This window comes from Aristolochia californica, unplaced genomic scaffold (genome assembly GCF_029961685.1).
Source record: "Aristolochia californica isolate CCGP_79_NKW_82.1479 unplaced genomic scaffold, dmAriCali1.0.hap1 SCAF_9, whole genome shotgun sequence".
Taxonomy (NCBI): domain Eukaryota; kingdom Viridiplantae; phylum Streptophyta; class Magnoliopsida; order Piperales; family Aristolochiaceae; genus Aristolochia; species Aristolochia californica.
In genome coordinates, this window is record NW_027182290.1 from 35,460,055 (window position 1) to 35,483,486 (window position 23,432).

The 23,432-nt window shown below is 43.8% G+C and overlaps 2 protein-coding genes across 2 annotated transcripts; both read right to left on the reverse strand.

Moving 5' to 3' along the window:
• Positions 1–267: 267 nt before the first annotated feature.
• On the reverse strand, positions 268–1,195 carry LOC137942030 (probable calcium-binding protein CML15). The gene has a single exon (XM_068787702.1). It carries the CDS (start codon positions 1,105–1,107, stop codon positions 625–627), a length of 483 nt encoding a protein of 160 aa, XP_068643803.1. The 5' UTR covers positions 1,108–1,195; the 3' UTR covers positions 268–624.
• Positions 1,196–9,541: 8,346 nt separating this feature from the next.
• Positions 9,542–21,579, reverse strand: LOC137940227 (uncharacterized). The gene is made up of 9 exons (XM_068785171.1): positions 21,272–21,579; positions 19,848–19,962; positions 19,581–19,672; positions 11,810–11,935; positions 11,570–11,690; positions 11,329–11,413; positions 10,648–10,761; positions 10,464–10,503; positions 9,542–9,912 (listed from the first exon to the last, which is right to left on the reverse strand). Exons 1-9 carry the CDS (start codon positions 21,437–21,439, stop codon positions 9,760–9,762), a joined length of 1,014 nt encoding a protein of 337 aa, XP_068641272.1. The 5' UTR covers positions 21,440–21,579; the 3' UTR covers positions 9,542–9,759.
• Positions 21,580–23,432: the final 1,853 nt, after the last annotated feature.

Below are 23,432 nucleotides of genomic sequence, written 5' to 3' on the forward strand. Positions count from 1 at the left end.
GCTCAATAGCTCAATGAAAGATGGCCGCGATACAGGACAGCGATAAATTTCTTTGGAATAAAAAAAGCTCTGATTCCTCCCAATCATGGCTGGCACTGTCATTCATCTAAATCAGCCAATATTTTTAAAGTTTTTTTCTTGTCTAAAAAACTGGAGAAAGCATCTTTAATCTATATTCCATGCACACAGATACAAGTCCATTTCAAGCATTCAAAGAAGACAACCACCACCAGCACAGCGATCGCCAATAGTTTGCCAGTCAGCCTGTTCACCCATCGATCGGGACCATCCCCTTTCTTGATGTCCACTAAAAATCACTATACAATTACAAAAAATGGGTTTTGCTTCTCTACACGAATTCTCCATCTCATTTTTCCATTTACAGAGAGACAATGAATCTACGGCAAGAACCTAAAAGCAATTTTAAAAAAAAAATAGGACAAATAAACGTGAGAGAAGAAACGTAGTTAATCAGGGAAATGCAAGAAAGAACCGATAGAGAGATCATGAGCCCAATTCTGACCGTAACCTTCTTTGTTTCTTTGATGTGCAAATCCAGATCGTAATTAGTTTAGGGGATGAGAGGTCAATCAAGAAGGGAGAACATTAACCATGAACAATTTGCTATGATATCTGGAGGCCGAGGAATTCAGCGGCGGATTTCGCCATGATAGTCGCGAATTCCGTGAAGCTAATGACCCCATCGCCGTCTGTATCTGCCTCCCGGAGCATCTCTGTGAGCTCCCTGAACGTCAACGGATGACCCATCTTTGCCATGGCTCGCGCCAGCTCGGCGGCACTAATATACCCGTTACCATCCTGATCAAACGACCGGAAGACTTCCATTAGCTGTTCCTGGTTGACCAGAATTTCCTCATTCATGTCAGGCATGATGGCCTCCACCAACTCGTCGAACTCTATAGCTCCATTTCCGTTGGCGTCCATATTTGACAGTAGAACGTGGATTTGATCGCCGCTGGGCTTGAGTCCAAGAGAGCGAAGAAGGGCGGCGAGCTCGAGGTGGGTAAGGCTGCCGTCACAATCCATATCGAATCGGGCGAAGATGTCCCTCAGCTGCTGGAGCTGATCTGCTTGCATGGAACCCATCGAGGTGTAGAGCAGAATAGTCAAAGACTCAAAAGAAGGAAGAAGAGGGAGGGAGCGCGAGAGAAAGAAGACGACGACGACTTGGTTTTCTCTTGTGTGAGTAGGGTGGTTAGAGACGTGGGGTGCGGCGATGCTGGATCTTATATGGGGAAGTTTAAAAACAGAAAGCGCGTGGATGCTTCGAGCCGGTAAATTATTTTTAGACCAGTTGATAGAGATAAACGGCCATGATCACTGTTGTTGTAAAATTTCTGGATTCACTCCCCATACGAAAGGTTTCATCTTCTCGTAAATCCAGCGGCAATGGATCAACCCATTTGACCATTCTCCGCTCTTTATTGCAGGTAAATGAACTCTGCCTCTGGGGAAGATAAACTGAAAGGCCGGAAGCCAGGAGACAACCCAGAAAATCTATATTTAATTTTGTAAGAACACTACGGAGCTCCGCAGAGAGTTCTGTACAGGGTTTTTGCAATAATTTATTCTGATTCCCAGAATATTCCCAAAATATTCTGATTCCCATTTGACCATTCTCCGCTCTTTATTGCAGGTAAATGAACTCTGCCTCTGGGGAAGATGAACTGAAAGGCCGGAAGCCAGGAGACAACCCAGAAAATCTATATTTAATTTTGTAAGAACACTACGGAGCTCCGCAGAGAGTTCTGTACAGGGTTTTTGCAATAATTTATTCTGATTCCCAAAATATTCAAACAGACAGGGGAAGAACAGTTGCTCCACACTTTCCGACAACCGGCATCGGACACCTGTAGCGTCCGACGTTTTCGCCGCATTGCAGGGTGAAATTGAAGAGAAGCTGCGCAATCAGAGCAAGGGCTAATCATATTCATTACTTTTACGTTCCGTGCTTAATGAATCTAAAATCCAAGAGAATGATTGGATTGAACACCTCCCAACCATATTTTACGGTTCAGATCAAATTGTTTACATAGTAAAAACTGGACGGGAACTCTGATTTGGGTGAATCTTAGTGCTTGAAACATTCATATAGCGGAACAATCCGATCTCTCTAGACTACGGGAATAGAGTCAATAGATCATTGGAACAATGTAAATTTGAGTTAGAAAAACATTGCAAATACTAATTGCTGGGAGACGTTTCTTTGATGACACTAATCCATACCAATTCCACTTTGCAGGTTTCCACCTGCCTTAAGAAACAAAACTAGAACAGTTCGGCCTAGTCGTCCAGTTTAGCCGCAACCAGAACCCCTCAATATGATGATGCCCAAGGAGTCCGCTCATCACTTGGTGTGTCCAGACCGTCCATCACCTTCAAGCCAACCTCTACATCACTTCGCCTACAACACCTACATCTCCTCTGGGACCATTCCAAACAATTGTACCTGAAGTTAGGCCGTTGAGCCTCAACTTGCAGAGCCGACCCCAGTAACAGGATGTGAGTAGTCATAATTAGTCTGTTTTCTCCAGCTGCCCAGCATAACCGCCAACACCATTACCACAGAAGACACAGCAAAGAACGGCCTGACTGAACCAGAAGCTTGATAATACCCATTGGAGGTAGCTTGTTGATAGCCTAGGTGTCACGCGGTTAGATTTGGGCTAGGTCCGTCTAACCAAGCAGAATATCTACCCCGTGCGGCCTAGCTCTTCCGAAGAACTAGTCAGCCTCCTTGAGCCTCGGATCCTCCAACCAATACTTCACCCAAGAAGTTGCAAGCCAAATGGGACAATGAAAACACCAAAGTATAGAAGAGAAAAGTCTACTTTGTATTGAGAATACAAGATTACAAAGGGTGGCCAAACACTCTTGAAGGCCAAGGCTAAAAACTCTCTCTATACACCAAAAGAGTAAAGAAGGCTAAAGATTTTTCGACCCTTTTACAATGGGAGAGGCCTCTCTATTTATAGTATCTCCCTAGGCCTTTTGAAATCTCTAAAAACGCTCAAAAATCCGTCAGATCCCAAAAATTCGGTTTCTGGCGTCAAGGGGCGCCCTGGTCAGGCTGGCGCCCGCCAGACCAGGGCGCCTAGCGACCTGGTCGCCAGGAAACCCCATTTCGCGCGGGGCGCCTTGGCGCCAGGCGCCCAGGAAACCCCATTTCGCCCGGGGCGCCTGGCGCCTGGCGGAAACCCCATTTCGCCCGCGGGTGCCTGGCGCCTAGAGTCCTGCGCGCGCGGACGCCTGGCGCCTGGCGCCTGTGCCTGGAGTCCTGCCGCGTGCGCGCATGCGCCTGGCGTCCTGAGGAAACCCCATTTTGCCCTGCCTGGAGTCCTGGTTGGGCGCCAGCAACCCCATTTCGCCCCGCCAGGATTCCTGGTTGCGCCAGCAACCCCATTTCGCCCCGCCAGAAGTGTCTGCTGGCGTGCTGCCTTGTGTCTGAGCTGGCTGTTGGGGTTGTTGTGCACCTTGTTGCTTGGCCATCCGTTTGGCAAGCTCAAGTGTGTCTTCTTTTGCTGAAGTTGATGTTGGGCCAGCCATATGTGTGCGCCCCTCTGGGCCGTGCCATTGCACTTGGCCTTGGCCATTGCTTCTATTGCTGTGCACTGGACTTGCACAGTCTTCCACCTTGGTGTTTGGCCACACCATGACTTCATCCTCCGTCTCATACTCCCACCGCCATAAGGCAGACGCCCTCGTCTGCAACCCCTGGCGATAGACGGCTACCTCCTTTTCGAACTGCCATAACTCGGCAGCGTCTTGCCATGTTGCCTCGCTTTCCGGTTGACCTTGCCACTTGACCAAGTATTGCGTCCTCCGGGGCTTGCCCCTTTGGCGCTCCTCTCGGTTTGCAATAATATACTCTACCCTATTGTCGAAGGTAGTAGATATATCCATGGGAGCTCTTGGGTCAACTACTCTGTCCGGGTCCGGGTCTTCAAAATAGGGTTTAAGGTTCGATACATGAAAAACATTGTGGAACTTAAACCTTTTTGGCAGCTGCAATTTGTAGGCGAGGTTGCCCACACGTTCAATGATAGGAAAGGGTCCTTCATATTTCTTCAAAAGACTTTTGTTCCTGCTTCTAAGGTGACGAAATTGCTCAGGTCTGAGTTTGAGAAGGACCTGGTCACCGATATTGAAAGAAGACTTCCTCCTCTTCAAATCAGCATGTTTCTTCATCTTTTTGGCTGCTTTATGCAATAAGACCCGTGCCAGCTCCGTTTTCTCTTTCCACCTCTTCGCCAGCTGATGAGCTGCTGGACTTTTCCGTGAAGTGTCTGGAAAGAGACCCGTGGGAGCCAAAGGCTGTCGTCCTGTCGCCAACTCGAAAGGACTATGCCCGGTTGATTCCGATTTCTGCAAATTGTATGAAAACTGGGCCACGTCTAACAAGTCTGGCCAGTTTTTCTGATTTGCTGCAACAAAGTGGCGTAAGTATTGTTCTAACAAAGCATTTACCCGCTCAGTTTGCCCGTCACTTTGAGGATGAAAACTAGTGGAAAAATTTAGAGATGTTCCCATTAGTTTGAATAACTCGGTCCAGAATTTTCCTGTGAATCTGGGGTCACGATCACTGATGATCGTTGTGGGCAATCCCCAATGCTTCACCACATGTGCCATGAATGCTCTAGCTGCTCCGTCTGCTGTACAATCACTTGGCACTGCTACGAATGTTCCATACTTCGTAAATCTGTCTACCACCACCATGATAGACGCCAGCCCATCTTTCTTACGTAATCCAGAGATGAAGTCCATCGAAATAGACTCCCACGGCCGCTTTGGAATAGGTAAGGGCTGTAGCAAACCCCTAGGCTTGCGTTGTTCGATCTTATCTTGTTGACAGATAAGACACGTGCGCACAAATTCCTCCACATCATTCTCCATGTCTGGCCAATAATACTGGCCAGACAACAAGGCCAATGTCCTTCTTTGACCTGGATGTCCTGCCCACAAGGTATCATGGCATTCCCTCAAGAGGTAACGCCTTAGGTTATCGAACTTAGGCACATAAAGTCGATTACCTTTGGTCTTGAACAATCCGTCGTCAAGCCAGAATCTTCTCGTCTCTCCCAAGGCAGCAGCTTGTACAATGTTGTAAGCTTGGGTATCTTGGCGAATTCCAATGCGAATCTTGTCTAGCAACTCCGTACCAACTTGTGTAATTGCTGCTAAGGCTTGTAGTCGCAAAGTTCCATTTTCTGTTTTTGCGCCAAGATGGTCCTCCATGCGCGCGCGCTTGCCTTGCGCAAAGCGCCTATCTCCTGCGCTTATGCTTGCGCCGCGCGCCTCTTCGTGTATTGATGCTACCGCACCGCGCGTGGTGCGCGTGAAGCAAGTGCCGTCTGCTGCGGTATGCGGGGATTCAGCCGCATGCGTCTTCTCCTTTGCCGCATACGTGTAAGGTGTTTGTCCTTCTTGCGCCATGTGCGCCAAGCTCTGGCTGGTCTCTTCCTCGTAAGAGATAGGTGTATCCACCTTCCTGCTCAGTGCGTCCGCAGCACCATTTGACTTCCCCGCCTTGTACATCATCTCAAAATCAAACTCGGCCAAGAAATCTTGCCACCGGGCCTGTTTTGGACTGAGCTTTTTCTGTGTAAGAAAGTAACTAGAAGCAACATTGTCAGTTTTTACAATAAAGTTGGAGCCTAATAGATAGTGCCTCCAAAGACGTAAACAATGCACTACCGCCGTCATTTCTCTTTCTTGTACAGTGTACCGTTGCTCAGTTTCATTGAGCTTCCTACTCTCATAAGCGACTGGGTGTCCTTCTTGTTCAAGCACACCCCCAATGGCATAATTTGAGGCATCGGTATGTACCTCAAATGGCTTGCTGAAATCAGCAAGGTGAAGCACCGGTTCAACCATCATGGTATCCTTCAGCCGCTGGAATGCTCCTTGGCATGAGTCCGTCCATTGCCATTTTTGGTCCTTCTTTAGGAGATCGGTCAAGGGGGCTGCTATAGCTGAGAAACCCTTGATAAACCTCCTATAATAGTTTGCCAAGCCAAGAAAACTTCTAAGCTCACGCACCTTGGTAGGGATTGACCAATCACGCACAGCCTCCACCTTCTTGCTGTCCATCCATATCCGTCCTTCCCCTATCCAATGTCCAAGAAAGGACACCTCTTGCAACCCAAATGAGCACTTCTCCTTCTTGACATATAGCTGATTGTGTCTCAATTTCTTGAACACTTTTCGAAGATGTTCTTTGTGCTCTTCCATACTCTTGCTATACACCACAATATCATCCAAATACACAACGACAAATTTGTCTAAGTACTCGGAAAATACCTCATTCATGAGAGTGCAGAAAGTTGCTGGTGCGTTGGTTAGGCCAAAGGGCATAACCATGAACTCGTAAGCCCCATATCTCGTTACACAAGTAGTCTTCCCCTCGTCTCCTTCCGCAATTCGAACTTGGTAGTAACCACTTCTCAAATCCAGCTTGGAGAAAACTCTAGCCTCCTTCAATTGATCAAAGAGATCAGCAATAAGAGGAATAGGGTAATTGTTTTTTATGGTTACCTTGTTGAGCGCCCTATAGTCGATGCATAGTCTCATACTTCCATCTTTCTTTGTATGAAATAGTATAGGGGCCCCATAAGGTGCTTTGCTTGGCTTTATGAACCCAGAATCCAGTAGCTCACTGAGTTGTCTCCGTAATTCATCCAACTCTTTGGGCGCCATCCGATATGGTGCTTGTGCTGGCTTCCTTGCTCCGGGCTCAAGCTCTATGCGATGGTCTACCCCTCTTCTAGGTGGTAACCTCGCTGGAAGTTGCTCCGGCATGATGTCTCCATACTCATGCAAAACGGTTTGTATCTCTTTAGGGGTAGGCAATGCCTCATTCTTGAAATCGTCCATGCTAACAATGGTAAAGTTCTGAAATCCAACCCACTTGCCTATCACCACCGGTACATTCCTGGCAACGCCTTGGACTTCACGAGCAGCAGAATTTACCGCCTTCATCTTGCTTCCATCTTTCTCTCCTCGTATTCTTAGGCGCCTAGCCTCCTCCTCCGAAAGGAAGTTGTGGGTAGCACCCGTGTCCACCATTGCCTTAATAGTGTGTCTAGCAAGTGTGAGAGAAATAAAAAGAAGTTCTCTTGAGGGTCTTACCGGAAGTGGAGCAGCCTTCTCCTCCTTGGAACGGACAGCAGCATTGAGAAGGGTTAGAGAACCCATCCTAGGCTCAATTCCTCCATTGTCCATTTCTGTTTGAGTAGCGTTGAGGAGTCTCTTTTTAGGACAATCCCTCGCATAGTGCTCTCCCTCACAAATGAAACAATTTACCTTCTTCCTCTGTTTGTCCCCTCTCTTCTTTTCTTCCGGCCTAGCCTTGGTATCCTTTACCCATGGCTTCTTCTCCCCTTTCTCCTTCTTCTTAAAAGTTGTTTTACCATTATTTTCCTTGGACACCTTGTTAACCGAATCATTCTTCCTCTCATATTCGGTTAACTTTTCAGCCGTAGATAACGCTGAAACTAGTGTCTTTACCTCCCTCCTTCTCAATTCTTGCTCAGCCCATGGACGAAGGCCAACAAGAAAGGAGAAGAGACGGTCCTCATTCGTCATGTTGGGGATACAAAGCATAAGAGAAGTGAAGGATTGTACACTCTTTAATTGTACCTTTTTGCGTCAATGCACGTAGTTCCTTCCTTGCTTGGTACTCGACATCCTCCGGAAAGAACTGCCTCCGCAACTCCCTCTTGAAATCCTCCCAAGTGTGGACGGAGTCCTCTCCCTCTTGCTCATCTCCCATGCGTCTTCTCCACCAAAGAATCGCATCATCGGATAGGAACATGGCAGCCGTACTAACCTTAGCTTGCTCATCGGTGAGCTTGCTTGCATGGAAGTATTGCTCCACTTGCCATAGAAAATTATCTATGACCTTCGCGTCTCTCCCTCCATTGAAAGACTTCGGCTCGGGCACCTTGATCTTCGCTTATGTGTAAACAGCCCCTCCATTTGCTAAGGCTCGTTCGCACAAAGTGAGTCTTGCCCCAAGCTCTCCCGAGAGATCTTTGACATCCTTCCCCAATCGTTCCATTTCCATCCTCATGACAGCCATGGCCGAATGGACGTCCTCTTCAAATCCTCTCAGCCAATTCGGAGTTGGCTGATGCTCCTCAATAGTCTTTTGAACGAATTCCTCCCAATTCGTACAAAGGTTCTCAACACTGTCCAACCGATGTTCAAGAGTAGAAAAATGAAAGTTAACATCACTTACTTGATCTTTGCCTCTTGAAGCATCTTCTCCACTTGTGGAAGCCATTGATTGCAACGTACGCTCTGATACCAGTTGTCACGCGGTTAGATTTGGGCTAGGTCCGTCTAGCCAAGCGGAATATCTACCCCGTGCGGCCTAGCTCTTCCGAAGAACTAGTCAGCCTCCTTGAGCCTCGGATCCTCCAACCAATACTTCACACAAGAAGTTGCAAGCCAAATGGGACAATGAAAACACCAAAGTATAGAAGAGAAAAGCCTACTTTGTATTGAGAATACAAGATTACAAAGGGTGGCCAAACACTCTTGAAGGCCAAGGCTAAAAACTCTCTCTATACACCAAAAGAGTAAAGAAGGCTAAGGATTTTTCGACCCTTTTACAATGGGAGAGGCCTCTCTATTTATAGTCTCTCCCTAGGCCTTTTGAAATCTCTAAAAACGCTCAAAAATCCGTCAGATCCCAAAAATTCGGTTTCTGGCGTCAAGGGGCGCCCTGGTCTGGCGGGCGCGACCTGGTCGCCAGGAAACCCCATTTCGCGCGGGGCGCCTGGCGCCTGGCGCCCAGGAAACCCCATTTCGCCCGGGGCGCCTGGCGCCTGGCGGAAACCCCATTTCGCCCGCGGGCGCCTGGCGCCTGGAGTCCTGCGCGCGCGGGCGCTTGGCACCTGTGCCTGGAGTCCTGCCGCGTGCGCGCCTGCGCCTGGCGTCCTGAGGAAACCCCATTTCGCCCTGCCTGGAGTCCTGGTTGGGCGCCAGCAACCCCATTTCGCCCCGCCAGGATTCCTGGTTGCGCCCAACCCCATTTCGCCCCGCCAGAAGTGTCTGCTGGCGTGCTGCCTTGTGTCTGAGCTGGCTGTTGGGGTTGTTGTGCACCTTGTTGCTTGGCCATCCGTTTGGCAAGCTCAAGTGTGTCTTCTTTTGCTGAAGTTGATGCTGGGCCAGCCATATGTGTGCGCCCCTCTGGGCCGTGCCATTGCACTTGGCCTTGGCCATTGCTTCTATTGCTGTGCACTGGACTTGCACAGTCTTCCACCTTGGTGTTTGGCCACACCATGGCTTCATCCTCTGTCTCACTAGGGCTTCCTGCTACTGCTGCTGCTGCTGTTGCTGTTGCTGATCAGGTAACGGGTTTACCAAATTGAAGGGAGAGGAGGTCTACAGAGTATATAGACTTTCTAGTCAAGGACTTAATGTGTAAGATTACAGAGTATCTAGACTTTGCAGTCAAGGACTTACGTGTAAGATTTGCATAAAGCATGCCTTACAAAGCTAAAATGAGGAGGCAATCTTTTCGCCAAACCTTTAAGCATATCTAAGTGGAAAACAACACGGAAAGGCCAAAAAGCAATGGAACGCAAAAGGTATCGAGTTATTTACCCCCCATCCTACGTTTACTTGATATGGTTTGCATGTTTTGTATTTAACTACAGGTCCCAAAAGAAGATTCCAGCTGCAAAAATGAATTTTGGTCACACATGCAGTGGGTCCTTTTCCTTGTCAGATTCATCTGAACCACCACCTCTGGATTGCTGAAATGGGGGTATTCAGGAAAGGGGCAAAGCGGTGGATGAGTGGAGTCACTGACCGACCTATCTTAGCCCACACGCTTTGATGGTAACCAGCAGTCACAGGGGCATGGTACATAAGCTTCAATAGCTGCAAAACAAAAAAATGGGAATCAGAACGGAGTCAAGAAAAGCTCTTTAGCAGTCCTGTAAAAGTGGCCTAACTTTTCTTTTGTCCTTGAACGATACAATTCTGTTTTGGCCCCAAAACCAAGTCAATTCGGATCAGCGCATATAACTTTTCTCCAGTCTTTTTTTTTTTTTCGAAGAGGGTGAAAATTTTATTTAGTCCTTGAATGATATAGTTCTGTTTTGGTCCTGAAACACAGTAAGTTGAATCAGCACATTGCCAGAGATATGAAATGACTGAAACTGGCCAACAATTAGGAACTTTTCCCCTTTGTTTGACTTTATTCAACACCACTTATAACCGCTGTCAATGATGCAAATGAGGCATTAGGAAAAATAACCCTTCTGAAACTTATAATTCTACATTCTTGAATACTGATTCACACTATTAAGTTAAAAAAACCATGTTGATTGAGATCATTTCAAATATGGCATCAGAAAAAAGGATCAGAATACTGGAAAACATCCAAAATATGTAATAGATGAACAAGAATAGAGGACATGATAACCAACCTGCCAGTACATAAATGCTTGTATTATGTTGCGTTGCCACCTGCATCCACAAAGTTAAGACTATCAAATTTACATTCTAGTACTTGCAAAAAATGTGTTTTGAAGTATAGTGCTAATGATGATCATGCTGATTAAGGTGATGATTAGTGGACAAGAAAAAAATACAAATTAGTGAAAAACTCACGAGAAAAGTGAAAGAATCAGAAAGAATCCAAGCCCAACTTCGGCATTGGAACTCAGGATGCTGAGGGTAGTAGAGTTTGACTCCACCCATAGACAACCATCCTCCAAATACTTCCTGCTCAACATATCATGAAAAAAACTACTCAAGTTCATCTCCTTACAAGGGGAAAACCAATATTAAGAGCTCATTCATAAGATAATGCAGTCGAGATTCCAAGGTGAAAATAAACAATGAGAAAACTGAAGGTCTGAGAAGTCAAATCTTCTTGATCAAAAGGATACCATCTCCTTGACATAGCAAACATCAAATACTAATTATTGTTTTTGCTGTCATTATTTGAGCGCTTCCTCCATTTTAAAAAAGATACAGGATTTCTTTTTCTTAATTGTTGCACCACTGACGGGAAACACACACACACACACACACACACACAAACAGAGAGCCCACATATGGGACCTTATGCCACATGCCCAATCCATGTACCAATTAAACAGAACTATTTGTCCTCTACAAAATTTAAAGTCAATCACTTCTTTTGACAAAGCTTGAAAGGAAATGACCATTTCATTGAGTAAATCCAAAATATATAAAGAAAAATTCAATAAGGATGTTAATGCCAAACTATGCAAATTACAAGATTATCATCATTCCCCAAAATCGGTTATATACAAGGTAAGGTACCTATACAAGGAAGAACGAGCAAAATTACGCCTCAGGAACTTTGCAACATACTCCAGAGATCGGCAGAGCACAGGTATCAATGCAACTGTGCATTTTATATACATTAGAATATAACAGTAAAAAATCAAAATGGACCTAAGTTACATTCAGGGTCAGAAGTGCGTCATAGCAAAAATGTTATTTGTTGGAAAACACCTACAAAATCATGAGACTAAACATTGAAAGAGGTTTGAGAGCTCACACTTAATATTCATTTGAGATGCAACAAAAATAAGGCAGTACAGGATGTGGATGAAATCCTTAGTTGCAATTACTGACTGCAGCCACACTTGGACAGCTCGTAAATTCCACGCCCTAGGTTTCTAAAGGAACAGGAGCAGAATAACTCAGTAAAGCATGAAAGTTGACCACAATGAAGAATCAAGTAGAAGCTAAGGGCTTCCTTAAAATCAACTATCACAGAAAGGGTCAGTTTTCCTACCCCATGAAGTGAATATAGAGAATACAAAGATGAACATAAAGTGCCTAGTAATGATAACCGGTAGGCTTTGTGAGAAAGATTCCGAGGCACGAGGGGAAAGATAGCAAGAACAGCTACAATTAGCACCTGCAAATAACCGACATAAAGTTTATTTACTAGAAACAAAAAAAGAAAGCTAAAGCAGAGGAGGAAGATAAAAGAAAGACCCAATAAAAATGAGGCAAGTCATAGTACATCATTCCACAACCAACTATATACCTGGGTCATAATCACCAACAACTAAAATTGTTCCATCTCAACCAGAAAATGACATACATTAGAATGCTCCTTTTTTTAAAGAGAAAATAAATTAATATTAAAAGGAAAAAAGCCAGACGAGATTACAAAGAGGGTAAAGAGGAGCCCAAGACAATACAGAGATTGAAGGGCCATTCTTTGCCTAGCAAAATGGTCAGCTGCAGAGTTGGTTGATTGGGGTACATGAAACCATTCAATATCCAAAAAAGAAGAGAAATCATGAATGTCTTATAGTGTCTACTAATGCCTCCAAGGGGGGTCTGAGAGGGAGGAACACCATCCGATAACCACCTCGGAGTCCCATTCCACCCAAAGATTGTGACGGCGATGATTGGTGAGGGACTCTGAGAAGATTGACAACCCGTTTTTAAGGGCCATCAACTCAGCAATGGTCTAATCCAATCTCCCAATGGGACCGGAGTAGGAGATAAGAGTCTGCCTTTCAGGGTCTCTGAAGAAACCACCAATGCTAGCCGAGGCCAAGAGCACAATCATCAAAGCTGAGCTTGAAGATACCATGAGAGGGCAGGGTCCACTCAACTAGGGCGATGGCAAGGGAATTGACATCTAAACTATGAGAAGCCAATTACAATTCCCCATGAGTACCAAGCCAAACTGCAATGGAGCCATCAATCCTGTAGATAACGTCATCTTTTGAAGCTCTACGATTTGGAAGTGTCGGTTATTATGCTTGAGCCACAACCCCTATGGAACATGAACAAGGGTAGCTAAGAGAAGGATTTTGCCGGGTCTTAGAAGAAAGGTGCCCTTACTAAATTGGCTAAGGCTGACTATGTTGCAAAGGGCACAGTAGGAGACTCCAATCTCGCTAAGGAAGTGCGCCCATGTCCACCAAGCTAAGGAGTAGTGAAGTAGGACATGATCAATGTTTTCCTCAATAGCATCACAAAAGTTGCAAAGCATGTTTGGGACCACATTGCTCCGGTGCCTAAAGTTGTCAGTGGTAAGAATTTCTCTAAGTAGCACACTCCAAAGGAAGAATCTAATACTAGGAGGTTCGAAGAGTTTCCAACTTATAGCAGCATTATGGGTCGGACCAATTTGCCAACCAACAAAGAGTAGCATAGATTGAGGAGACAAAGAATCTTCCATTATCCTCATGAGTCCAGATAAGCCGATCCTCAAAATTAGTCCAGAGATGCACACCTTGAAGGATATGGAGAAGCCAACAAATCTCATCAGCCTCCTCATCTTTTAGCCCTCTTCTAATATTAAAGTTTCAATCACCATCACTTCTGGAATCAGCAACCGAGATAAACTGGTTTCCCACAAGGCTGAAGAGCTGAGGAAAGACAAGCAAGAGGGGATTGTTGTCTGCCTATTCATCCAACCAGAAGCGAGTGTTTCTACAATTTCCAATCTAATGAAGTAAACACAAAGGAAAATCAGGTAATAGGGGAAACAAGGATCTCCTTAAGGGTGAAAGATTCTTATAGACTCCTTCCATCCACCATCTCGAGTTCCAATTTGCTTGGCTATAACAGCTCACCTCTACATGAGGTTTGGTGAGGTGTTGAAACAGTAAAACCACTTGAGAAAAAGGGAATGATCCATCTCCTTTATAGATCGTATTCCCAACCCACCCAAGGATTTAGGAGAGCAAATATCCTTCCAATTCACAAGGTGGCATTTGAACCCAGTATCAGTACCACACCATAAGAATCTCTTCTTCAACCCCACAAAGTGACTTTTGACAAAGGCTGGACAAGGGAGGAAGGACATAAAGTAGTGAGGGAGCCCAACAATGCAAGAATTCAACAAGGTTAATCTTCCAACTTTAGATAAGATTTTCCCTTTCAAAGTTGAGAGACAGGCTTCCAATTTCTCCACAACTAGCACCCAACGGCTCTTATCAAGTCTCTTATCAAAGAGGGGAAGATCAACATAAGTAGTAGGTAGAGTTGCTACCATTACAACCCATATAAGCAACATACTCTCTTAGATCATTTTCATCTATGTAGAACCCAAGGATGGAAGACTTTCACCAATTTAACTTTTGTCCAGAAGATATTTCAAAGAGCCCTAGGAGAGCCTTCAGCCTCATGACTTGATCAATTGCACCTTTACAAAAGCATATGGCGTTGTCGGTGAATTGGAGGGCAATGTCCATGTTTGGTGAGTCAGCAATAGGGGTCACACAATGCTTCTCGACAGGTATTCAACAACTATAACAAATGGAGATAGGGGATCCGCTCGATGAAGGCCTCTAGATCCTCTAAAGAAACCACAAATCGTTCCATTAAAGAGGAGAAAGTATCTTACAAATCAAATGCAGGTCGTGATCCAAGATGTTCAGTGCTCGTCGAATCCCATCATATCCATAATATCTTCCCAGAAGGTTCCAATTGAGATGATCAAAAGTTTTTTCAAGATCAATCTTGAGTAAAATCCTCGGCTTTCTCGTATGCTTGAAATAATCCATGACTTCATGAGCAATCATAGCAATGCCCATTATACAACAACCATTGATGAAAGCACTTTGGCCATGGTGAATTACCATGTGACAACCTTCAGCCTACAGGCAAAGAGTCGAGCAATTATCTTGTAGGTGCTGGTACCAAGACTAATTGGGCAAAAATCAAAGAGGCACTCGGGCCTGTTCTTCTTAGGAATCAAGGCAATAAATGATAACCCATTGCAGGAAGAAACTCTTCACCATTTCGCAGATATCTGGTTTCAGTATAAGCCAAAATTTCTTGTAGAACTACCCATTGAAACTGTCAAATCTCGGGGCCTGATTAGAAGATAAACTAAGTACTGCTTGCTCAGTTTCAAGTTCAGAGAAGGGAACCACCAGGAGGCCAGCAGCAGTAGGTGCAGGAATTGAAGGCCGAAAACCACCAAGTGAATTGCATTATCATCCCTATATAAATCTGTGAAGAAGCTCAACAGTTCATCAGGCATACATGACCTATCTGAGGTGTGCTCGTCATTGATGCATAGAGAGCTGGATTAACGATGGGCTGAGGCGACAGCATGAAAAATATTGGTACTGCTATCACCCTTAGCCAGCCATTTAAACCTTGCACATTGTTTCCAATGGATGCGCTCAGCATGAACCATTTCTGGAAATTGATTAGAAAGAGTAACTCTACTTGCAAATTCACAGGGGGAGAGAACTTTGTTCTTCAATAGGATTAAGGTCGGCGATTTGTACGAGAAGAGAATTCTTCCGAGTAGAGGTGGCTGCATGAGCTAGTAGACCAGCACTTGATTCGCCTTTTTAATTCTCGAAGTTTGAGAGGCAGCCTCCAACCAGCAGAGTCCATTAATTGACAGCTCTTTCCACCATTCCTCAATCACGGTGTCAAAGCCCTTCTCCGTTTTTGACTCAGAATGGAGGAGATCCCCATCGGCCCAGCTGGGTATCAATCTGAATAGGCCAGTGATCCAAACAGCCTTCATTCAAGATACGACCAGTGGTATCCCTGTAGAGTTGAAGCAAATCTGATGTGGCAAAAAATCTGTCCAGCTTTGAGAGAATAGGGGAGCACGAACCATTACTCCAAGTTTATGCCTTGCCCGATAGAGTAATTTCCTCCAAATCACAGCTCCCAATGAAATCCGCAAATCCTCTCATTGATGAGGTGATTCTGGGAGCAAGAGAAGATTTTTCATAACAGTATTTAGTGGCATTAAAGTCGCCAATGAGGAGCCACATTAGCCCAATATTGTGTGAGGCAGAGAAGATCATCCCAGAATTCAGACCGCTGTCAGTATTGAGCAGGGCTATAAACACCAGTAAAACACTATTTATATCCATTGCTGCAGCCAACTAATTTTAAACCAATTGAGCAAGGACAGCATCTTCCACCTTCATTAAACTGTCGTCCCACATCGCAAGGACACCCACTGCATGACAACATTGACTACCCTCCACTTAAGAGAGGGGTAGCTCCAAATGTCCCAAACAATAGCAGGAGTCATGTCTTGCATTTTGGTTTCTTGGAGGATAATGAGCTGGGGTTTATATGAGCTTAGTAAAGCCCAGATGGAGGTTCTCTTCTTCCACGAACCAACTCCTTTGACATTCCATGATAGGATAACCATTGATCCTTTCTTTTTTGTTCCCTGAATTCTTGAATCTCATTCACACCCGGGAGTGTATCTTTGTATACAACTCCCATAATCCAAGCTAGGTTCATCATTTGAGACCAGGTTTCCTCATCATACCTATGTCTTTCTGTTTGTAAAGCTTCAACCAATTGCTGAGATCTAGTGTCAGGCAGGGAGATGCATAGGCTGCTTGTTTCACAATTGATAGGGTAGGTTGGTTGAGTAGCAATCTCCAAACGGCCACGCCTTCTGGAACTTCTTCTAGAGAACTCCGGCAGTTCGTCAACAGTAACTGGGGCGTTTAGAGAAAGGATTTCAGAGGAAGGGCGAGGAGTTGGTTGTAAACCAGAAAGGGTTAGGCTTGGATTGCTAGCATGGTGGGAGGAGTTACTATCATCTTTGAAAGGATGAGGCCAATCAGGGTTCATATTTTTACCAGATTTGGTATGGTTAAGAGGGGCGATTGGGGGGTAGTTATAAGTAGGATTGGAGGTGGGGTGGTTGGTTTCTAGTAGATGGTTGATAGTGTTTGGATGCCAGGTGTCAAGTGTAGGGTCAATGGGACCACAATCGAGAAATATTTTCTGGTGGGGTGAGTTTGGGAGGTTGACAAGTGGGAGGAGTTCTCTTTCCATGTTAAATATGGGTATTGGGGTGGGTAGAGCTTGTTTTGTAGATTAGAGAAACCAATCGAGCTGGGGTTGAAAAAAGTGTCTCCTTCCATGTGAAAAGAGGGGGAATATTGTGTCAGGTCAAGGATCTTGGGAAGAGTGGGGGTCAGGGTTTTATTATTCTGAAAAGGAGAACCATCAGTTGTTGGGGTAAGACTCGCTACAGGTGTGAGTTGAGGCCGAGTTATAAGCAACTCGTCTTCTTCCTTGCTTCTGACATCAATGCTGGCTTGGTTCATATATTTTCTGAGCATCGCCAATGTCCTTGAATAAAATGCAGACCAGAAAAACTCCCTTTCAACCCATAGCTTGACCAATTGGGAGCCATTCCAGATCTCTAAGGGAATGCCGAAAACTCTAGCGTAGTCGAACTTGCTCAAGTTTTACATATTAGTGTCTTGCTTTACCAAACAACCAAATAGTAGAGCCGCCTAGTTGATAACAGAAGGTTGCCAAAGCTCCGTTGGAAATAAGTGAATGCATTGCCTTGACTGCTCCTCCACATCCATTTGGTTTCATTCTCACAATTCAGAGATGGGGAAGTGGAAAGGGAATGTGGTGTTTAGTATCATATTTTTATCCACCACAATGGCCAGCCATATGAGCCAGGTTTAGCCGTCAAATAGTGAGCAAGCGGTTTCTAGGATAGGGTGTGGTGGGATAAGAGCCAGAGAAAGATACCCTCACCAATGAAGTCCATTGGGGATGATCGAGTGACGATAGCTTCTCATGGCCATCAAAGAGGGTATGTGGGTGTAAGAAAATGGTGAAGGGGGGTGGTCCAGGGGGTCTAGCCATGGTGGTGGTAGCTTGGGTGGGAGTAACTGATAGGCAGTGTTGCAGTGGAGGGGAGGGGAGGATGCTGAAGCAATGGGAAGTTGTCTGGGAAGGGTTGTAGGAGGGGGGGGTGGGAACGCGGGGTTTGCATTGAAGAGGGGGTGAGGCAGTTTAGGCAATCAATAAGAGAATCCCAGCCGAAGTCAGTTGTTGTGGATTCAGTGATATAAATTCAGGCCATTGTGATTCTGTCACGACATTGTAGAATCATACATTCCTACACACCTTTGTATTGAGCAGTAAAGATGTTAGAAAATACATGTATTTTGGTCATTTTACCACTTCAGTGGTTATTCTGCATGTTAAATTATATCAGTGGTTAAATTTTCATGTATGTAGGCTGTGTAGTTAGGGAGATATAAGGAGATTATAATTTATTAAGTGCATAGGGGCATTTTTGTAATTTATAACTCAAAACACTTATTTAAGAAGTTTGGGAATTCGTGAACAGTTCCTAACAAAGCCTTTTCAGGCTTTTCAGAAAATTCTTCTTCTCCTTTCACCTTTTCTCTCAATTTTCTCCTCTTCCTTCACCCAAATCTTAATTTTTATCGTGAGTCCAAAGCGCCAAATCTTAATTTTTATCGTGAGTCCAAAGCTCCCTTGTTCTGGGTCGCCGACTAGAGCAGACATTCCTCACTTGCTTGGTGAAGCTAGCACATGCCGTCTTTGGGATACTGATGAAGGACTGTTTCTCCATTCTGGATGTTTATACAAATAATGTCTCCTATCTTGAGGACTTTCTTGGCAATACCAAGTCTCGACCTCCCGTATCTAAACAAAAAACTGATTCGTCCACCATCAACTCTAGTGTTTACTGATCTCCTGGTCTCTCTATTTTGTAACAAAGTTCAACTTTCATCTTCCACAAGATTACTGTTCATTTTCCATAGTGTAGCCTCTCTCCGTGAGAATCTCTTCTTTTGTCTCACCTCTTTGGACCCATCGCCATTTCCTAAACTCCGATCTCTATCCTCACTTTTACCTCTCTCTCTCCCTCGTCAGTCAATCCTTCATTCATTTTTGTCTTTCCATCTTCCTTTGTCTCCATTTCTCCATCTTCCCCTGTCTACATATTTTCTTCTCTCACCTAGGCCATCTTGCCTTCTTCATTCGTCACTATCTTTGTTCACCAGCTTGTTCGCTACTTCGCCCATTCCTCACTACATTAAAATGATCATGGACCTAATAATTGAAAAAGAGCATCTCTTTTATTGAACTGGAATGAGGACTTTCAACTGGATAACTAAAGCAAGGATTTTCAACATCTCATTATATGCATCATTATGAAGCAATTGCAGTTAATGGCATTTTCTCTGATAGTGGTTAAAGAGTTTCAGGAGATAAAAACCAACAAAGCTGATGACCCCTTATGTTGTCATCATAACATTGCACAGTGGACACTTTAAGTAGAGAACTGTGGTGTAAGACCAGAATATCACACTCTTCAACTTACAAGACTTCTCTAAATCTTTGGAATTGACTACTTCCACTATCAAAATCAGCCCTAATGTCATCATGGAGATCATCCTTCACAAGAGCTGAAGTTTTATTCTCGAAGTTTAAATAAGAAGGAATTCTAAAAAGCTTCCATGGCAGAACCAGTATATGAAACATGCCGCTGAGATACAGAGAGAGAGAGAGAGAGAGCATCCACCATTCATGACCACAGCCAAATTGAAACATTGAGTGATATTCATAGATTTAAAGTTTAGGTTCCAGAACCAGTTGAAGGAAAGATGAGCTACAGAAAGATTCAAATTTGTATTCATAAAGATCCAGGAAGTATGCCATCTAAAAGCATATAGTAAGCCATTATTAACTGACCCAAACATTATTCTTTAAGAAAGTTTTCAAGATAAGATTTAAAAAGGAGCAGCTTATTGTACCCAAGCATTGACAGAAAACTGAATAGTAGGTCGGTCCCATCGGAGAGAACCTGCAGCAGCATCTGGCTGTGCTGATGTTCCAGTAGTAGACCCTGAAACACAAAGTTCTGTCATGATGCAAATAAACACACACAAATAAAGTAATGCATCTGGTTTAATTCCTTTCCTAACATTTACATGTTCATCTTATAAAAAAAAAAAGAACATTTACATGTTCATGAAATTTTGTGCAAACTTACTAAACAAGTGGGAAGAAATAAATACTACCAGAGTCTTGAGCCCTTGATTGTTGAGCAGAAGAAGAAGATGAGGATGCTGTAGCTGGTCTAGCTGACTGAGATGTGCTTGTTGAAAGCATTGGCTCAACCACAAGATCTGGATCCTGCTTAAAGAAAAAGGGCAGAGATCAAAGAGGACGATTGATGCAATGTTAAAGGTCATCCAAACTTGAATCGAGGAATTTTTCAAACCAACCAAAACAGAATAAATATTAAAATAGTTCTCCAACAGAAAATTAATATATTCTTTTTCTTTAGCTGTACAACAACCACAAACTGCATGTTACATAGTAAAAGCTCAAAGAGGTTATCGAAATCGACTTTTATTTGGGTTTTTTAAATAAGAAATTAAGAACCATCTCTTAAAAACAGACGCTTTTTGTCTTATAATGAAACCAGACACAAATATCATCATCATGAAAAAAAAATCGCACAGGACACTATTCTGCTGAGAGAAAAACAATACTTAGAATAAGTCCTCCAAGACCGAAAAAGCAAGCACTCTCTAAAATATACATAGCAGCACATTGAGGCTGCAACTAGAGAAATGAAGTAAAAACCAAGGCCAAACTAAGCCAAGAAAAGGAATTCTGGTGTTGAGCAAAAAGGGACGAATGTTGGTGATTTGGCCCCAAATCCATTCTTTCCAGTTCTCTTGGCTACTAAGAGCCTAAGTGGAAAGAAACAATGAACTAAACAAGCATCGCAGTGAAAAAGTGATTCTCATATTCAGGTCATTCTCCGTCAAGCATAATCAGTCCAGAACACATGCTAACAATAGACATTCTCTAAACTGGAGCACGTCCCAGACATTGATTTGCAGATTCAAATCCAAAGCACCCACCAGTTACGCCATCAAATGGACATGCAACAAATCCGTAAATCCCTGAAAACTAAAGGTATCCAATTCCCAAAAAAAAGAAAAAAGAAAAAAAAAAGGACCCAATTCAATTCCAACAAAATGCAACAAATGAGCCATAGGTAGAGGTGCACACCCCAAGAATTCCATAAACATCAGGGAAAAATCGGTTTTACTAGGGAATTACAAAAACGACGACACAAGGAGTTAAAAAAACTGGCTCAAGAGATTATAAAAAACAAAGTATCCCCCAAATCAAAGAAACCCCACCTAAAATTTCAAGAGGTTCTCTCTCAGTTCCAAACCACGCTTCAAGCTTCAAGATGCGATAATCAAATAGAAGTTCCGCGAATCTAACAAAAAGTGCAAATCTCTATCACGTCCTAAAACTTGAAAAGATTTTAAAACGGGGAAAAGAAAAAGAGAATTTGAAGAAGAACAAATATTCCAGATTAAATCGAAGCGAGTAATTTAATTGGTTCTCCCCTCAACAAGCATCAATAACAAAGTGCAGTTGAACGAAACCATAAGATGACTAATGTCAGATTAACTACGATGTATCGCTGATAAAACTTGCGCTTGAAATGATCGACGACGTCCGGGCGAGAGGTCATGTGAGGAGGGATGAGAATATTGGACCAGTAATCCGCCCATCGAGGGTCACTCTCGTAATCGTAGGACGCAGCTGCGATCTTCTTTATGCGCTGCCGATCTTCCCCCATTTCTCCCCCGCCTCGAAATAATCGAATCTCTTTTTTTCCGCTCTCCCTGAGGGGAGAAAATCAGTCGATTCGATCTCAGGAAGAAGTAACCAGAACTGGCACTGAAGCAGTGAAGCCAGACGTTAGCCGTCGTTTTCCCCCTTCCTTGTGCGACCTTCAGACTTCAACAAGACCGTGGCGTAGCCGAGTAAGCGAAGTTCGACAATTACATAGGCCCAGCCCAGTCCACACGGTGGTGGAACCTATTCATTTGGACACTCTCCTCTCCCTTGCCAAAGCATAAAAAACCTGGTAAGTCCCAGGATCAAAAGCCAACCAATTTGATTTGTAATCTTAGACTCGACGATCACAATTTCGGATGTTTATAATTTGTAATCTATTGAAACCCTCTGCCCTTTTTTTCTGAGATTTTGTTTTAAATGTGGTCAGTGTTAAATTCAAGCAAGAACAACGAACAAAACAACAGTGCAAGTAGACATTGCACTTCCTACATCAAAACGAAATCGCAAGAGGTGCGACTGTTCGTCAGTCTCATTCAACTCGAGTCCATCAAATTCATTGGATTTGAATTGGTTCTACGACATGTATGATATATGCTGCAAATTACTCCATTTTGGTCTTCTTCTAAAACAAGAGAATCCTATTTGGAATCAAGCGGTTATGCATTGATCCAGTAGAATTATCAATCATTGTTTCCTTCCCCAGAAGCTTCCAAACGCAAACCGGCCTTCTCTCAACAACTCGTCCAATACTTTCTGAGCTTCAAAAGGGGCAAGTGTAGCTATGGACGACGTCAAATGGGTTACTTCAATTACTTCATTGTGACAGTCTATATGAACCCTCCCATCTCCTCTCTTCTAGTACTTCTTCTTCTCTTTGTTATACCTTTCACAGAATTACTCTCACTAGTCTGTAGGGGCAGTCTGCCCACGACAAACACAAGAATTTGGGCAATCAGACATTGACAAGCAGCAACATATGGCGACGTGCAAGTGTGTTCAAGTCCTCCATTCAAGTAGAACGCAGGGATAAGAGCCTGGAGAAAAAGAAGAAGAGGAGGAGGCTGTGGATGAAACACCCATTTCTTCAAGTAGGGTAGAGAGACTTGGACGGCAAATTTAGCTGCACAGAATCGGGAAACTTGAATGTTTTGCAGGTTCCCTCATCAGATCTTAGGAGACCCTTCTGAATCTCTGAGACAGCCAGCCGGGGTTCCATACAGATGTAACCATCCAACAAGGAAGACAAAACTTGGCTGTGAAGTTACTTGTTTGACTAGAACATACAACACCTGCAACCATTAGAGCATAACTTCATTGCTAAGATTACACCATTCTGCTTCTTCTTCTTCCTGCAACGAAAATTCTCCTGTCAGCACACTTGTGTCTGTTTAAAGTTCTGCTTCTTCATCTGTATGAGAAGAGATCTGCCGATGGGTCCAGGATGCACCTCAGAAACTTGTCTCGTTGATACAGGGATGGTGCCGGTATTGGACCTCCACGGCCTGGCCTTGTGCAGATTTCCGCTAAAGCAGCTTTAATGGCCATTACATAATTTTGTGTTGTTTCACAAAGCATGAACTTTTGCAAAAAACAACGGCATAAATACCTTGAAAAATGATTTTATCATTTGGATGTTTTTAATAACTTTACCATCAATTGATCTTATCTTTGCATAGAAATGAACAAATTCGGGGGGCATAACAAAATTTTCACTATGTAAAATGAAAATTGCAAATTTCAACATAGCAGGTTTCCTCCCCAAGCTCAAGCTTCTGTAATGGAAGAACTTCCATGGATTACATGTTTCTGCAATTTTATCAAAATGACTTGCCAGCAAATACAAGGACGTTTATATCTTTTTAAGTGTTAAAGTTTAATTTATTATATTATATAAACAATTTTAGTAAAATAAAAAGAATGCTATATTCCATGGATATGTAAACACTTCACTGTAGAAAGAGGAAAGGAATTTACACTTTACACCAAAATGT

Excerpts from the sequence above, each read along its gene's own strand:
- LOC137942030 (XM_068787702.1), bottom strand. The coding sequence starts at position 1,107 with ATGGGTTCCATGCAAGCAGATCAGCTCCAGCAGCTGAGGGACATCTTC.
- LOC137940227 (XM_068785171.1), bottom strand. The coding sequence starts at position 21,439 with ATGGGGGAAGATCGGCAGCGCATAAAGAAGATCGCAGCTGCGTCCTAC. Across the intron at positions 10,762-11,328 it reads GCTCGTTCTTCCTTGTATAG|GAAGTATTTGGAGGATGGTT; the intron begins GTACCTTACCTT and ends TATGTTGAGCAG. Across the intron at positions 9,913-10,463 it reads AAGCATTTATGTACTGGCAG|CTATTGAAGCTTATGTACCA; the intron begins GTTGGTTATCAT and ends TTTGTTTTGCAG.